The 16,378-nt window shown below is 49.1% G+C and overlaps 1 protein-coding gene and 1 long non-coding RNA gene across 12 annotated transcripts in view; one reads left to right on the forward strand and one right to left on the reverse strand.

Moving 5' to 3' along the window:
• Positions 1 to 16,378, forward strand: part of ATP8B2 (ATPase phospholipid transporting 8B2) — a 41,727-nt gene that overhangs the window by 21,700 nt on the left and 3,649 nt on the right. For 6 of the 10 annotated variants that reach the window (XM_060201470.1, XM_060201469.1, XM_060201468.1 and 3 more), the window contains 15 exons: positions 2,599 to 2,795; positions 6,598 to 6,893; positions 7,052 to 7,095; positions 7,829 to 7,994; positions 8,084 to 8,272; positions 9,407 to 9,522; positions 9,610 to 9,774; positions 9,861 to 9,972; positions 10,072 to 10,177; positions 10,301 to 10,445; positions 12,082 to 12,265; positions 12,409 to 12,632; positions 12,848 to 12,931; positions 14,445 to 14,690; positions 14,800 to 14,938. In XM_060201470.1, the coding sequence (XP_060057453.1) occupies positions 2,599 to 2,795; positions 6,598 to 6,893; positions 7,052 to 7,095; positions 7,829 to 7,994; positions 8,084 to 8,272; positions 9,407 to 9,522; positions 9,610 to 9,774; positions 9,861 to 9,972; positions 10,072 to 10,177; positions 10,301 to 10,445; positions 12,082 to 12,265; positions 12,409 to 12,632; positions 12,848 to 12,931; positions 14,445 to 14,690; positions 14,800 to 14,938 (2,413 nt within the window). Of the gene's footprint in view, positions 1 to 2,598; positions 2,796 to 6,597; positions 6,894 to 7,051; positions 7,096 to 7,828; positions 7,995 to 8,083; positions 8,273 to 9,406; positions 9,523 to 9,609; positions 9,775 to 9,860; positions 9,973 to 10,071; positions 10,178 to 10,300; positions 10,446 to 12,081; positions 12,266 to 12,408; positions 12,633 to 12,847; positions 12,932 to 14,421; positions 14,691 to 14,799; positions 14,939 to 16,378 lie in introns of those variants that run through there. The other 4 variants (XM_060201472.1, XM_060201471.1, XM_060201476.1 and 1 more) reach the window with 3 other exon arrangements.
• Positions 5,610 to 16,378, reverse strand: part of LOC132541338 (uncharacterized) — a 62,019-nt gene continuing 51,250 nt past the window's right edge. For both annotated transcript variants that reach the window (XR_009552512.1, XR_009552510.1), the window contains 2 exons: positions 6,902 to 7,184; positions 5,610 to 6,222 (listed from right to left, as the gene is read on the reverse strand). This is a non-coding gene — a long non-coding RNA (uncharacterized LOC132541338). The remainder of the gene's footprint in view (positions 6,223 to 6,901; positions 7,185 to 16,378) is intronic.

Raw genomic sequence — 16,378 nt, forward strand, 5'->3', positions numbered from 1 at the left:
TAAACACACATGTTGTGGTGTGTAAGGACCCAGGTCTAAGTCCCCACTCCCCACCTGTATGAGGGGAAGTTTCACAAGTTGTGAAGCAAGTTTGCAGGTCTATTTGTCTGTTTCTCTTTCTTTCCCTCCCTCCCTACCTCTCCTTCCCCTCTCAACTTTTCTATGTGTTATCTAGTAAGTAAAAAACTTAAAAAAAAAGAAATATGTCCACTGGGAGCAGTGGATTCATTGTTCAGGCACCAAGCCCCAGCAATTACCTTGGTGGAAAAAGAAAAGAAGAAAAAAATTAATAAAACATTAAAAAAGAGGGGGGTTGGGCGGTAGCACAGTGGGTTAAGCACACATGGTGCAAAGCGCAAGGACTGGCATAAGGATCCCGGTTCGAGACCCCGGCTCCCCACCTGCAGGGGAGTCGCTTCACAGGTGGTGAAGCAGATCTGCAGGTGTCTGTCTTTCTCTCCCCCTCTCTGTCTTCCCCTCCTCTCTCGATTTCTCTCTGTCCTATCCAACAACGAACAACATGAACATCAACAACAATAGTAATAACCACAACAAGACTACAACAAGGGCAACAAAAGGGGGAAAAAAATGGCCTCCAGGAGCAGTGGATTCATGGTGCAGGCACTGAGCCCCAGCAATAACCCTGGAGGCAAAAAAAAAAAAAACATTAAAAAAGAGAAAGGGAGAGGAGAGCTACCTGTAGCACTGCTCCACTGCTTGTGAAGCCTCCCCCAACCCCCGCTGGGAAAAATGAGGGTGCTGGAAGGGGAATCTTAACTAAGTCCTTACTTGTAATATGTGTGCTCTACTGGGTGAACCCCCATGTGCCCCCCCCCTTTTAAGTATTCCCTTTTGTTACCCTTGTTTTATTGTTGTAGTTATTATTGCTGTTGTTATTGATGTCGTTTGTTATTGATGTCGTTGTTGGATAAGACAGAGAGAAATGGAGAGAGGAGGGGAAGACAGAGGGGGGGAGACAGACACCTGCAGACCTGCTTCACCGCTTGTGAAGTGACTCCCCTGCAGGTGAGGAGCCAGGGGCTCGAACCCAGATCCTTAAACTGGTCCTTGTGCTTTGCGCCGCCATGTGCACTTACCTGCTGCCCTACTGCCCGACTCCCTATGTGGCCCTTTTTAACTTTTCCCCTTTCTTTCTTTCTTTCTTTCTTTCTTTCTTTCTTTCTTTCTTTCTTTCTTTCTTTCTTTCTCTTTTTCTTTTTACCTCCAGGATTATCACTGGGGCTTGGTAACTGTATGATGAATCCACTGCTTCTGGTGGCCATATTTAACTTTTTTCTCTTTCTATTTTTTACTTGACAGGACAGAGAGAAACTGAGAGGGGAAGGGGAGATGGAGAGGGAGAGAGAAAGATAGACACCTGCAGACCTGCTTTACCACTTGTGAAGTGTCCTCACTGCAGCTGCGGATCTGGGGCTCAAACCTGGATCCTTGTACAGGTCCTTGCACATAGTACTATGTGTACTTAACTGGGTGTACCACCACTTGCCCCCCCTTAATTCTTAATTTAATATTTAAAAAAATGTTTATTTATTTATTTGTGAGAGAAAGAGAGGCAAGGAGGAGGAGAAAGAGAGGGAACCAGAGCATTACTCTGATCAAACTCTGAACTCAGGCTGAGTCCAAGGCTTTATTCACATAGCAACCTTCCTTGGTACAGATTTTTTTCCCCCTCCTCTTTTTTTTTTTTTGCCTCCAGGTTTATCACTGGGGCTCGGTGTCTGCACTATGAATCCACTGCTCCTGGAGGCCATTTTTTTCCCTTTTGTTGCCCTTGTTGTTTATTGTTGTTGTTGTTGTTTATGTTATTCTTGTTGGATAGGACCGAGAGAAATTGAAAGGGGAGGGAAGGCAGAGAGGGGGAGAGAAAGACAAACACCTGCAGACCTATTTCACTGCTTGTGAAGCCACTCCCCTGAAGGTGGGGGCTTAAACCGGGATCTTTACAACAGTCCTTGCGCTTTTGCCATGTGCGTTTAACCCACTGCGCTACCACTCAACCCCCTTTTCTTTTTTCTTTATTGTCACCAGGTTGGCAATAAATTATCTCTGTGGCTCAGTGTCAGCACTATAAATTCATCACTCCCGGCAGCCTTTTTCCCCCTTTCTGTTTTATTCGATAGAACAAAGAGAAATTGAGAGGAGAAGGGGAGATAGAGAAGGAGAAAAATAGACACCTGCAGACCAGCTTCACCACTTGTGAAGTGTGGGTGGAGAGCAGGGGCTTGAACCTGTGTAGTAACATGTACACTTAACTGAGTCCTTGTGTGTGGTAACGTGTGCCCTTAACTGAGTGACTACCACCTGGCTCCCTTCTTTCTCTCTCTCTTTCTTATATCTCTTTTTGTAACACACACACACACACATACACACACACACACACACACACACACACACACCACTGGAGCACTGCTCAGCTCGGTATAAGTGACTGCAGGAATGGAACCCTGGTCTGGGTCATATAGCCCCTGTGTTGTACTGCTGAGCCATCTACCCTGGCCAAGGGACCTGGGGTACAAATGGTGAGCTTTGGGATCTGCACATTCAGCAGCCTCACACATTCATCTGGTTCTCACTCAGATTTTTGGATTCCTAGTCTGCATGGGGGTGATCCTGGCCATTGGCAATGCCATCTGGGAGCACGAGGTGGGGACGCACTTCCAGGTCTACCTGCCATGGGATGAGGCTGTGGACAGTGCCTTCTTCTCTGGCTTCCTCTCCTTCTGGTCCTACATCATCATCCTCAACACCGTGGTGCCCATCTCACTGTACGTCAGGTAGGCATAGCCTTCCCTGCCCCTGGGTCCTGAAGAAGGAATTCTGGGCTCCCCTCCTCCTGGGCTGTCAATGCTTCCTGGTATCTTTTTTTTTTTTGACACCTGCAGACCTGCTTTACCACCTGTGAAGCGACTTCCCTGTAGGTGGGGAGCCAGGGGCTCGAACTGGGATCCTTACACTGGTCCTTGCGCTTTGCGCCACATGCGCTTAACCGCAGCGCTACCGTCCGACTCCCCCTGGTATCTCTTTATCTCTGTGTGCTGAACAGGCTTCACCACAACTTCTGGCAGCTTGGACTCATGCATAACCAAAACCATGCTGGTGTACTCAGCTTGCACTTATACTGCCTGCCTATTGTGTGCAAGAGGAGGACTGTGTCAGGAGCCTGCCTCCTTCAGTCTGACTGAGGAAGTAGATTGAGCACAGGCAACAGAGGGCCGATGAGATAGTTCACATGATTGGTGCCCTGCTCTGCTATGTGTGTGACCCAAATTCAGCCCTGGCCACCACTACATTCAAGGAAATTTTGGTGCTGTGGTGTCTCTCTCTCTCTCCCAGCTTCTCGGAGGAGTGGATTTAAGAATTGCGGGTGCCATTTCAGTCTGGTTGGCTCTATCATCATCAGCTTCTTTCTTTTTTCTTTTTCTTGCCACCAGAGTTATTGCTGGGGCTTGGTGCTGGCAATATGAATCCACCATTCCTGGGGGTCATTTTTTCTGTTTTCTTCTACTTTGTTTGATATAACAGAGAGAAATTCAGAGAATTGGCAGAGATAGAGAGGGAGAGTTTAGAAAGACAAACACTTGCAGACCTGCTTCACCTCTCGTGAACAGTTCCATCTTCTTTATGACCCCCCCTTTTTCACTTTCAGGTTATCACTGGGGCTTGGTGCTTGCACTACAAATTCACTGCTCCTATGGTCATTTTTTTTTCGATTTTCTTTTTGGATAAGACAAACAGAAATTTAGAGAGGAGGGGAAGAAAGAGGGAGAGAGAAAGGTAGATACCTGCAAACCTTCACCGCCTGTGAAGTGTCTTTGCTGTAGGTAGAGAGCTGGTGGCTTGAACCAGGTTCACAGTGTGGGTCCTTCACTTCATACTATGTCTGCTTAACCCAGTGCACCACCAGATCCCCCCACCCCATGACCGTTTAAGCCTGGAGAACCTGGAGGTTAGACTGGAGCTCTGTCCTCAGGCCAACTTCTGCCCCCACACTCCTATATCTCAGGGAAGTCCTGGGTCTTTTCTGCCTTCTCACCAGGCATGGATTCACCTCATCCTCCTCCCTCTTCCCCACTTGATCACCCAGAAACAAGGCTGGGTTGCCGGTTCTCTGACCATCAAAGCCTCCACTTTGCAGGGGGTGCAAGAGCCAGGAGAAGACTGTGGTGCACAAATCAGGAAACATAAGCTTGTTCCTCATTATGTTTGGCCTTGAATCCATCTTGTGGACTTTGTGCTTATTATTTAAAAGATTATTTAAAAAGAACCCCAGGGCTGGTGAAATAGCTCACCTGGATAGTGTGCTGCTTTGCTATGTGCACAACCTAGGTATGAGTCCAGCCCCTACTGAACTGAAGAAAGGCTTCAGTGCTATGGGCTTTTTCACTCTGTCTCTGTCTCTCTTTCTTTACCTAAAAAAGAAAAGAAAAGAAAACCAATGACTGAATCTAGGTGACTGAGAAATCGTTCTCCTTGTCAAGCTCACACCACTTTTCCATATGTGAGGACCTGGGTTTGAGCCCCTGCTACCATGTGGGAAAACCACACAAAATGGAAGCCTGAAGATCTTGAAGCAGTGCTGTGGTGTCTCTCCTTCTCCTTTTCTCTCTTTCCCTTTCTGTTTCTCATCCTCTGAAACAGAAAACAAGTAAAACAAGAGTCTGCCAGAAGCAGTGGAATTGTGCAGACATTAAGTCCCCGTGAAGCCCTGGCAGCAAGGAAAAGGTAAAAAAAGAAAAAAAAGGAATCTGAAGCTTTAGGAAGTATTGGCCAGCAGAGGTGTGCCACCAGAACTGGGGGACAAAGTTCAAGGGAGTAGGTCAGCAAGGAAGTGCAGGAAGAGGGTGTCGAGAGCAGAGAGGGAGGCTGGGAATGCATCACTCTGTGCGTAGGTGCCCGTGCTGGATGTAAAGCATCTCTGCTGTGTGAAGGGCATGCTCTGTGCAAGTGCTCAGAATGCTCCGTGGCCATCCTTGTCTTCTCCTCGGTGCCACCCACTGGAACTCAGGACAGGAAGTAGGGATTGTATCTGTACTGACCTGGCTTCGCCTTCTAGGCTAGTCCTTCATATGGGGGTGTCTTCATAGAGGATATTGGATAGGTAAATGCTTTAAATGGCTGGCTCTGGCCTGGGAGAGGGTGCAGTGGATCAAGTGTTAGATTCTCAAGCATGAGGCCCTGAGCTCGATCCCTGGTATCACATGTGCCAGAATAGCGCTCTGGTTCTTACTACATGAAAGAATGGATTAACTAAAATATACATACATAAATATTAAAACACATTCAGTGAGTGGGGCTGGCAAAATAGCTCACTTAGACAGTGTGTTGCTTTGCCATGTGCACAATCCAGATCTGAGCTTGGACCTCACTGTATTGAAGATAGATTTGTGCTGTGGTCTCTTTCATTCTCTCTACCTCTATTTATTAAAGGACTTGCAAACAGCGGGTGTAACATGCCCATCCCTGCAATCTGATTCTTCATTACTACTCAGGTGTTTTCACAATTACATCCTAGTCTATAAAGATTAATATATATAACTATTTTGTTTCTTTTTTACCAAGAGCATTGCTTAGCTCTGGCTGACGGTGGTGCTGGAGATTGAACCTGAAACCTTCAGGCAGGAAAGTTTTTCAGAACTATTATATTTTATGAAGATTTATTTACTTTGTTTATTAGAAAGAGCTGGAACATAGGACCTCATGCTTGAGTGTCCAGCGCTTTATACACTCAACCACCTCCTGGGTCACTTATTCTTTTCATCTTTGGTTTTTGCTGTGATGTCAGTGCTTTGCATCTAAGTTCTCTTAAAACCAGTCATAGCTCTCCAAAAAAAAAAATCTGTTTCCTAATGGATCCCATGCTGCTTGGAGGGGTGCTATTGGGGCAGAGTGGAATAGGGCTCTGAAAACCCTTCCCATCAGTTCACTTTTTGCTTGGACTCAGCTTCTCATGGCACCTCCACTGGTTCTGAAGAGGGTTCCAGTTCTGGCCCTTTGCTGGCTGGTGGTACTGGCACACCACAGCAGCCTTTTCTGGAAAGCCTGGATAGTCCTTGTGCCAGTGACTGGCACAGGGTAGGGTATGGACTGACCACTCTGTGGCTTTGTTAGTTGAGGTTGTTTCCTGGGTTCTTCTGGAGTCAGCAGCTTGGTTGACCTTTCGTGCTTTCTGGGAGCCAGAGTCAGGGCCATAGAGCCTGAGGCCTGGTGGAAGGAACATAATTCTCAGGGATCTGGGCCATGAGGTGGGGGCTTCTGAGCCTCACCACTTCCTTCCCCAGAGTAGCTCCCCAACTATGCAACACCTTCATGATCTTTCCCTCTCTCTCTCTCTCTCTCCCTCCCCACACTTTCTCTTGTTTTCTCTGCATGGTTTCTATAATGTTAGCGCCTGAGGTAAGAGCTGGTTGAGTACCTCGTCCGTGCTCCCTCTCCTCTTCATCTGTGCCGTCTGCCCCCTGCCCAGGCCCTGTGCTCCTTTGTGCCTGGAGGGTGCCTGAGGATCGGGTTGGGAGACATGGCTGGCTCTCCTCACCTTCCCCTGCGCCCAGCTGTTTACCCCTCCCCATCTCTCCCCAGGTGGAGGGAGGGTGGTCCCTCAGCCAGGCTGAGGTGGGGACCCCAATACCCTGGGGTCCCCCAGCCTGACCTCCCGTTGCCGTGCAGTGTGGAGGTCATCCGCCTGGGCCACAGCTACTTCATCAACTGGGACAAGAAGATGTTCTGCGTAAAGAGGCAGACGCCTGCTGAGGCCCGCACCACCACACTTAATGAGGAGCTGGGCCAAGTGGAGTACATCTTCTCTGACAAGACTGGGACCCTCACCCAGAACATTATGGTCTTTAACAAGTGCTCCATCCACGGCCACAGCTATGGTACATACCTTAAGGACCCCAGAGCTGCCCCAGGAAGAAGGCTGGTAGGGGTGGCAGGACTTCCACTCCTGGGGTTCTGAGACTCAGGGTCCTGGGCAGCCGCCCTAGGGACTCTTCCAAGGCTCTGATGCTGCTTCCCCTCTGTCTTGACTGTGCAGGTGACATGTTTGATCTCCTGGGCCACAAAGCTGAGCTGGGTGAGGTAAAGCTCCATGACACTCATCCTCTGGCTTAGTGAGTGATGTCACTTGGTTGGGAGTTAGGAGCCACTAGGAAGCCTTCAGGGAGAGCCTAGTGCAGAGATGAGATTTTTTTCCATTTATTTAATTTATTTTTTATTTGATATGACAGAAAAAATTAAGAGGTAAATGGAAGACAGAGGGAGAGAGGAAAAGACACATTTATAGTACTGCTTCAGTGCTTGTGAAGCTTCCCCCTACAGGTGGGAACTGGGGGCTTGAACCCAGGACTGTGTACATGATGTGTGCTCAACCAGTTATGCAACCACTTGTCCTGGTCTCTTTTCCTCCCTCCCTCCCTCTCTGGCTTCTGGTGGTGCTGGAGATTGAACCTGAGACCTTGGACCCTCAGGCATGAAAGTCTTTTGCAGAAGAATATAACATAATAATAACATAATGATGTTATCTCCCCAGCCCTCTCTCTCTCTCTCTCTATGTGTGTGTGTGTGTGTGTGTGTGTGTGTGAGTGTGTGTAGGGGGATGGAGAGAGAAAAGAAAGGGACTGAGAAAGAGAGACACCTACATCTCTGCTTCACCACTCTCAAAGCTTCCCCCTGCAGGTGAGGACCAGGGACTTGAACCAGAAGTAGGGATTTTGAAGGGCCTTGGACTAGTAGGGGAGAGTCTCCAGGGTGGGCAGGCTGAGCATGGCCTGGCTCTCACCCTCTCTCCTTGGTGCCCTTTTGCCTGCTGTAGAGGCCTGAGCCTATCGACTTCTCCTTCAACCCTCTGGCAGACAACAAGTTTGTGTTTTGGGACCCCAGCCTCTTGGAGGCGGTTAAGACAGGAGACCCCCACACGCATGAGTTCTTCCGCCTGCTCTCTCTGTGTCACACAGTTATGTCGGAGGAGAAGGACGAAGGTGAGTCCTTCTGAGTCCTCCCTGAGCCTTGGGGCTGGGCTCTGTGGTCCAGGGCTGCTGATTGCTGTTGCCATGTCCTCCTCCTCCAGGGGAGCTGTACTATAAGGCCCAATCCCCAGATGAAGGGGCCCTGGTCACTGCGGCCAGGAATTTTGGCTTCGTGTTCCGTTCTCGGACACCCAAGACCATCACCGTCCAAGAGTTGGGCAGTGCCATCACCTACCAGCTGCTGGCCATCCTGGACTTCAATAACATCCGAAAGCGCATGTCGGTCATTGGTGAGGCAGATGGGACACTGGGGATGCTGGGGGCTGTAGGGGTGCTGGGAGAGCCCCCTTGCTATCACATCTCAGCCTGTTTGCCTTTTTTTTTTTTTTTTACATAGAGACAGAGTGGTAGATAGGCACCAAAGCTTCCTTCAATGCAGAGAGGGCCAGGCTCAAACCTGGGTCACACACAGGAGAATGCAGCATGGCATGCAAGTGAGCTACTTTGCTGACCTGACATTTTTGAAAGATTTATTTATAAAGTTAAAAGATAGTAATTCATTAATGAGAGAAAACAAATAAGGAGGACCAGAGTACCACCCTGGTACATTTAATGCCAGGAATTGAACTCAGAACCTCATACTTGAGATTTCAATGCTTTATCCACTACACTATCTCCCAGGTTGCTAAACTTATTTTTTATTAATGATTTAATATTGATTTACAAAATGACTTTTTAAAGGTTTATTTATTTTTAAAATATTTGAAAAATTTTAATTGATTAATTAATGAGAAAGAGGGAGAAAGGAAACCAGAGCATCACTCTAGTGCATGTAATGCTGGGAATTAGATTCAGCATTTTTGAGAGTCTGATGTTTTATCTACTGTATCCCTCCCAGGGTATGATTTATTTATTTATTTATCTGTTTATTTAATTTGGATAGAGACAGAGGGTAAAGGAGAGAGACACATTTGCAGTACTGCTTCATTGCTCATGAAACTTCCCCCTTGCAGGTGGGCACTGGGAGCTTCAAACCAGATCCTTATGCATTATAATGAGTGTGCTCTACTGGCTGCACCACTGCTTGGTCCAACTTTGTTAATGTGTGAGAGAGAGAGAGAGGGAGAGAGAGAGAGACCACAAGCATATACATGCATGCACACCAGAGCACTATTCTAGCACATGTGATGCCAAGAATTGAACTCAGGACCTCATGCTTGAGAACATGATGCTTTATCTACTGTGCCATCTCACAAATAAATAAAGGGATGGAAATAAATAAAAAGTCTTACTCATTTATTTATCACCAGAGCAGTGCTCAGCTCTGCAGTGCTAGGGATTGAACCTGGGGCTTGGAATCATGGCTACTCTGTCCTCTCCCCACCTGACCTCTCCTGGGCCCTTCTGCCCCTACCCCTCTGCAGTGCGGAATCCAGAGGGAAAGATCCGTCTCTACTGCAAAGGAGCTGACACCATCTTGCTAGACAGGCTGCATCCCTCCACCCATGAGTTGCTCAGTGCCACCACTGACCACCTAAATGTAGGTGTGCGGGTGGGGCTGGGGCCTGTTGCTCTGGCTTGGGGCAGGACAAGACAGGCCTCCGCTCACCTTGGGCTCTGCCTGCAGGAGTATGCAGGGGAGGGCCTGAGGACACTGGTGCTGGCCTACAAGGACCTGGATGAAGAGTACTACGAGGAGTGGGCTGTCAGGCGGCTGCAGGCCAGCCTGGCACAGGATAGCCGGGAGGACAGACTGGCCAGTGTGTATGAGGAAGTGGAGAATGACATGATGGTAGGGCTGTGCTGTGGGCTGGGGGTTGCCGGCAGTGGATCTCTGGCCTGGGACCATGTCAGGGAGCCTGGTGGTGGTGTCCACAGCTTCTGGGAGCCACAGCCATAGAGGACAAACTGCAGCAAGGGGTTCCGGAGACCATCGCCCTGCTGACGCTGGCTAACATCAAGATCTGGGTGCTCACCGGTGACAAGCAGGGTGAGGGCCCAGAGACCTGGTGTGAGCCCAGGGTGTTAGAGCCAGAGTGCACTGACCCTGCTGGGGCCTGTCCTTAGCTACTGTGTTCTCTCTTGGTAGAGACGGCTGTGAACATTGGATATTCCTGCAAGATGCTGACGGACGACATGACAGAGGTGTTCATCGTCACTGGTCACACTGTCCTGGAAGTGCGGGAGGAGCTCAGGTGAGGAGCAGCCTGAGTGGATGGGCTGTGTGTACCCTAATCTCAGAGGCTTGGATCTGTTCTTCCCTGGAGGGGCCCTCTCCTGCTGCCCTGGGAGACTGCCTTTCCTTCCCCCGTGCACAGGAAAGCCCGGGAGAAGATGCTGGATGCATCCCGAACTGTGGTCAATGGCTTCCCCTGCCAGGAGCAGCTTTCCACTTCCAAGCTCACATCCGTCCTGGAAGCTGTGGCTGGGGAGTATGCCCTGGTCATCAATGGACACAGCCTGGTATGTGGGCTGGCTGCATGCAGGGCTCTGCCCAGAGTGACCATGTTACTCCTGAGGCTAGCCTGCCTGCCTGTCTGCCTTCTTTCCTTCCTTCCTTCCTTCCTTCCTTCCTTCCTTCCTTCCTTCCTACCAATGTATTCAGCTAGGGAGAGGGAGAGAGAGAAGAGACAGAACCAGAGCATCACACTGTCAAGGATTAAACTCCACACCTCACGCTCAAGAGTTCATTGTTATAGAGGGCCAGGTGGTGGTACACCCGGTTAAGCACATAAAGTATGAAGTGTGAGGACCCAGATTTGAGCCCCCAGCTCCCTACCTGCAGAGGGGTCTGCTTCACAAGCAGTGAAGCAGTTCTGCAGGTGTCTATCTTTCCCCCTCTACCTTCCCCTCTCCTCTTAATTTCTCTCTGTCCTATTCAATAAAATTGAAAGAAATGGCCTTCAGGAGCAATGGATCTGTAGTGCCAAGCCACAGTGATAACCCTGGAGGCAAAAAAACAACTTCTTCTCCTCCTCCTCCTCCTCCTCCTCCTTCTCCTCCTCCTCCTCCTTCTTCTTCTTCTTCTTCTCCTCCTCCTCCTCCTCCCCCTCCTCCTCCTCCTTCTCCTCCTTCTCCTTCTCCTTCTTCTCCTCCTCCTCCTTCTTCTCCTCTTTTTTCTCCTCCTCCTCCTCCTCCTTCTCCTCTTCCTCCTCCTTCTCCTTCTCCTTCTTCTCCTTCTCCTTCTCCTCCTCCTCCTCCTTCTTCTTCTTTTCCTTCTCCTCCTCCTCCTCATCCTCCTCCTTCTTCTTTTTCCCACCAGGGTCCTTGCTGGGGCTTGGTGCTTGATGCTTGCACATTGAGTCCACTGCTCCCAGCGTCTACTCCCTGCCCCCCCTTTTATTGCCACCAGGGTTATAACTGGTGCTCAGTACCAGCACTATAAATCCACCACTCCCTTGTGACCATTTTCTTTTTTCTTTCTTTTTCTTTTTTCTTCTCTTCCTATTATATTTGTTAGGTCAGAGAGAAATTGAGAGGGGAGAAAGACTCCTACAGACCTGCTTCACTGCTCATGAAGTGCCCACTGCTGGTGGGGAGCAGCTCATACTTGTGCATGGTCACATGTGTGCTTAACTGGGTACACCACTGCCCACCCACTCCCTCCTCCCCTCCTTTTTGATAGGATAGAGAGAAGTTGAGAGGGGAAAGGGAAATAGAAAAAGAGGCACCTGCAGATTTGCTTTACTACTGGTGAAAGTTCTTTTCTTTTTAGTATTTATTTAGCAGCCTAGGAGGTGCTGCAGTTTCCAGAGTGTTGGACTCTCAAGCATCAGCTCTCAAGTTTGATCTCTGGCATTGGATGTGTCAAGAGTGGTGCTCTGGTTCCCCCCTCCCTTGATAAGTACATAAAACTTTATAAAAGATGATTTATTTGAGACAGGAGGGAGGGAGAGAATGTAGGATGACAGAGATCCAACTCAGGACTTCTTGTTGGGGAATCCACTTCTAGGCTGTGCCTTCCTGAGGCCTTTCTTTCTCCTACCTGGTTCTCATTTCCCTTAACTTCCTTTTAGCTGTGTTCTCTCAATGTCTGGGAGAAGCAGCTCCCACACCCCTGCCAGGGTAGGCTGGGACTCTCAGACAATCTGTGTTCCAGGCTCATGCCCTGGAAGCAGACATGGAGCTGGAGTTTCTGGAGACGGCCTGTGCCTGCAAAGCTGTCATCTGCTGTCGGGTGACCCCTCTCCAGAAGGCGCAGGTGGTGGAGCTGGTGAAGAAATACAAGAAAGCCGTGACACTTGCCATTGGGGATGGTGCCAATGATGTCAGCATGATCAAGAGTGCGTGTGGGTGGTGTGAAAATACAAGCTGGCTGGGATGTGGGGGCAGGACCCACGGGGGACCCCAGGCCCAGGGAGCACACTTCAGGGGATGCCACTACTCCTGGCCTTCTTCACCCTCTTGTCACTGCCTGTTCTAACAGCGGCTCACATCGGCGTGGGCATCAGTGGGCAGGAGGGAATCCAGGCCGTGCTGGCGTCCGACTATGCCTTCTCCCAGTTTAAGTTCCTGCAGCGCCTCCTGCTGGTACATGGGCGCTGGTCCTACCTGCGTATGTGCAAGTTCCTCTGCTACTTCTTCTACAAGAACTTCGCTTTCACCATGGTCCACTTCTGGTTTGGCTTCTTCTGTGGCTTCTCAGCCCAGGTAGTGAGTGTTCCCTGTCAGACAGAGCTGGGAGGACCCTTGGGGCAGGGATTTCCAGGCCCCTGCTGTTATCTGGTTCCTGTGTTCAACACATACTCACTGGAGGAGTGGGACAGAGCTGCCCACAGTCCCTGAGGATTCATTGACAGCATGGGCCCTCTGAGTTGGGCAGGACAGAATGCTCACCGTCGTCTCACTCTCTCTTCTCCCTCCAGACCGTCTATGACCAGTACTTTATCACTCTCTACAATATTGTGTACACCTCCCTTCCAGTTCTGGCAATGGGGGTCTTTGACCAGGTAGGGGAGTCAGTGATCCAAGGGTTGGGGAGGAAGACTCTGCTGAGCGGAAATGACACTAATGGTGGGGGCCCTGTGACACTGTACCCCCTGCCCAGGCTCACTGTAGCGCTGGCTCTTTCAGCCAAGAGGGCCTATCATGCCCAAGACACTGGACTAAAAATTGGTTGAGGGCAGCTGACTTGAGGTTGAATCTTTTGTTATTCCCTTTAATATTTTTATTATTTATTTATTCCCTTTTGTTGTTCTTATTGTTTTATGGTTATAGTTATTGTTATTGATATCATCATTGTTGGATAGGACAGAGAAATGGAGAGAGGAGGGGAAGACAGAGAGAGGGGAGAGAAAGATAGACACCTGCAGACCTGCTTCACCCGTTGTGAAGCTTGTGAAGCTTGTGAAGCGACTCCCTTGCAAGTGGGAGGTTTGAACTGGGATTCTTACGACAGTCCTTGCACTTTGTGCCACCTGCTGAGCTACCACCCGACTCCCTATTTATTTTTTTATCAGAGTACTGCTCAGTTTTGGCTTATGATGGTGCAGGGGATTGAACCTGGGATTTTAGAGCCTCCGGCATGAGAATCTTTTGCATAACCATTATGCTATCTACCCCTACCTGATTTTTAAAATTTTTGATAGGGAAGGAGAGTGATAGAGAGAGAGACGCCTACAACACTGATCCACCACTTGTAAAGAGGACTCAGGATTTGAACCCAGGTCCTTTCACATGGTAATGTTTGCAGTCTACTGGGTGATCCACCATCCAGCCCCTGATTGATGTTGTTTATTGTACCAGTGAGCCACCACCCAGTTCAATATTTATTTAGTTACTTATTATACCAGAGCACTGCTCAGCTCTGGCTTACAATGATGCTGGGGATTGGATCTGGGGCTTCAGAGTCTCAGGCATGAGATCCTTTCACATAATTATTATGCTGTCTCCCCTTTGCCACATTCTTTTATTTTAATTTTTTTCCATCAAGGTTATTACTGGAGTTTTGTATTTACATGAATCCACTGTTCCCAGCAGCCATGTTTCCCTTATTTTTGATAGAGTGAGAAATAAGAGAGAGAGAGAAAAGATAGGAGAGATACCTGTAGCACTGTTCCACTGCTTGTGAAGCTTCTCCCCTGCGGGTGGGAACTTGGGTCTTGAGTCTGAGCCCTTGAGTTTTTTTCTTTTGTTTTTAATTTTTTTGTATTTATTTATTTTCCTTTTTGTTGCCCTTGTTTTTTTATTGTTGTTTTTCTTCTTCTTTTTTTTCCCAAAGACTTATTCAATAATGGAATATGTATGTGGGGGGAGAGAACCAGAGCATCACTCTGGCGTATGTGTTGCCACGGATTGAACTTAAGACCTCATACCTGAGAATCTAGCCCTTTACCCACTGTGCTACCTCTTGGGCTGTGAAGTTGAATCTAGCCATCAAAGACTATGGGGAAGAATGAGGCTGGGGCAGTAGCAATGGGATCTGGGAGCCCCCTGGCAGCTTCTGGGGCTGCTGTTTCACAGGACGTTCCCGAGCAGCGGAGCATGGAGTACCCAAAGCTGTATGAGCCGGGCCAGCTGAATCTCCTCTTCAACAAGCGGGAGTTCTTCATCTGTATCGCCCAGGGCATCTACACCTCCGTGCTCATGTTCTTCATCCCCTACGGCGTGTTTGCTGAGGCTACCCGGGACGATGGCACCCAGCTGGCCGATTATCAGTCCTTTGCTGTCACGGTGGCCACCTCGCTGGTCATTGTAGTCAGTGTGCAGGTAGGCGGACAGCTGGGAACTGGCCTCCCCTGAACCTGTGCTGGGGGCTACCTAGGGCTGGATGGCTCCCCCTGGAGTCACCGCCTGTGACAACTCCTGCTCCTGTCAGATTGGGCTGGACACGGGCTACTGGACAGCCATCAACCACTTCTTCATCTGGGGCAGCCTGGCTGTGTACTTCGCCATCCTTTTCGCAATGCACAGCAATGGGCTCTTCGACATGTTTCCAAACCAGTTTTGCTTTGTGGGTAAGTCCCTGTGGATCCCTGTGAACTGGTGGAACATTACAGCTCTTGGCGGGTGGGGGTGTTTCCCTGCCCACAACACTGCTAATGTGACCAGGTGCCCTTCCATGTCAGGGGGCTGTCACAGGGGGCCCCTGAGGAGAGGTAGCCCCTGAGGTCAGGCCCAGGAGGGTCATCTCTACTGTCAGCAGAAGGCCACCTGGGGTAGTGACAGTTGGACAGAGGAGGCTGTTGTGACAGGTGCCAGGACTAGGGAATCAGAATTAATATTGGAGAGCAGGATGTGTGACAAGGTCACTTGTCTCTAGCTGGTATGGAACAGGAGTTCCCATTGGGAGGCAGTAGAGTTGGCTGGAGGGTGGGATATTTGGAGGAATCTTGGTGCCAGACTGATAGGTTTGCACTTGGCTTGCCAGAAACTCTTTAAAATGACCCCCCTCCTTTATATTTTATTTTATAAGGCAGAGAGAAATTGAGAGGGGAAGGGCTGGTAGAGAGGGAAAGGATGGACAACAGCAGACCTGCTTCACTGCTCATGAAGCATCCCCCCTGTAGGTGGGGCGCAGATCCTTATATGTGGTACTATGTGTGTTCATCCGGGTGTGCCACTGCCCAGTCCCTCAATTCCTGCCATTGTATGTACCAGGGTAATGCTCTGGTTCTTTCTCTCTCATGGTAATAAATACATCCTTTAAAAAGTATTTATCCCCCCCCGGCTCCCCACCTGCAGGGGAGTCGCTTCACAGGTGGTAAAGCAGGTCTACAGGTGTCTGTCTTTCTCTCCCCCTCTCTGTCTTCCCCTCCTCTCTCCATTTCTCTCTGTCCTATCCAACAACAAACGACATCAACAATAACAATAATAACCATAATAAGGCTACAACAACAAGGGCAACAAAAGGGGGGAAGATGGCCTCCAGGAGCAGTGGATTCATGGTGCAGGTACTGAGCCCTAGCAATAACCCTGGAGGCAAAAAAAAAAAGTATTTATCCAGGTGTCACAAAGTGCAAGGACTGGTGGAAGGATCCTGGTTCAAGCCCCCAGCTCCCCACCGGCAGGGGACTCACTTCACAATCGGTGAAGCAGGTCTGCAGGTGTCTATCTTTCTCTCCTCCTCTCTGTCTTCCCCTCCTCTCTCCATTTCTCTCTCTCCTATCCAACAGTGACGACAACAACAATAAAACAAGGGCAACAAAAGAGAATAAAATAAATTTTTAAAAAAGTATCTATTAATTAGTGGTAGAAAGAAGAGGCGAGAGAGAGCAGCAGTCTGGCACATGCAATATCAGAGATTGAATTTGGGACCTCATGCTTTTGTTGTTGTTTTTCCAAAAGTCACTGCATCACCTCCTAGACTTCAAGATTTTTTTTTTTTTTTTTTTTTTTTTGCCACCAGGGTAATTGCTGGGGCTTGGTATCAGGGCGACCTTGGCAGGTGGCAATGG

This window comes from Erinaceus europaeus, chromosome 11 (assembly GCF_950295315.1).
Source record: "Erinaceus europaeus chromosome 11, mEriEur2.1, whole genome shotgun sequence".
Lineage (NCBI taxonomy): Eukaryota > Metazoa > Chordata > Mammalia > Eulipotyphla > Erinaceidae > Erinaceus > Erinaceus europaeus.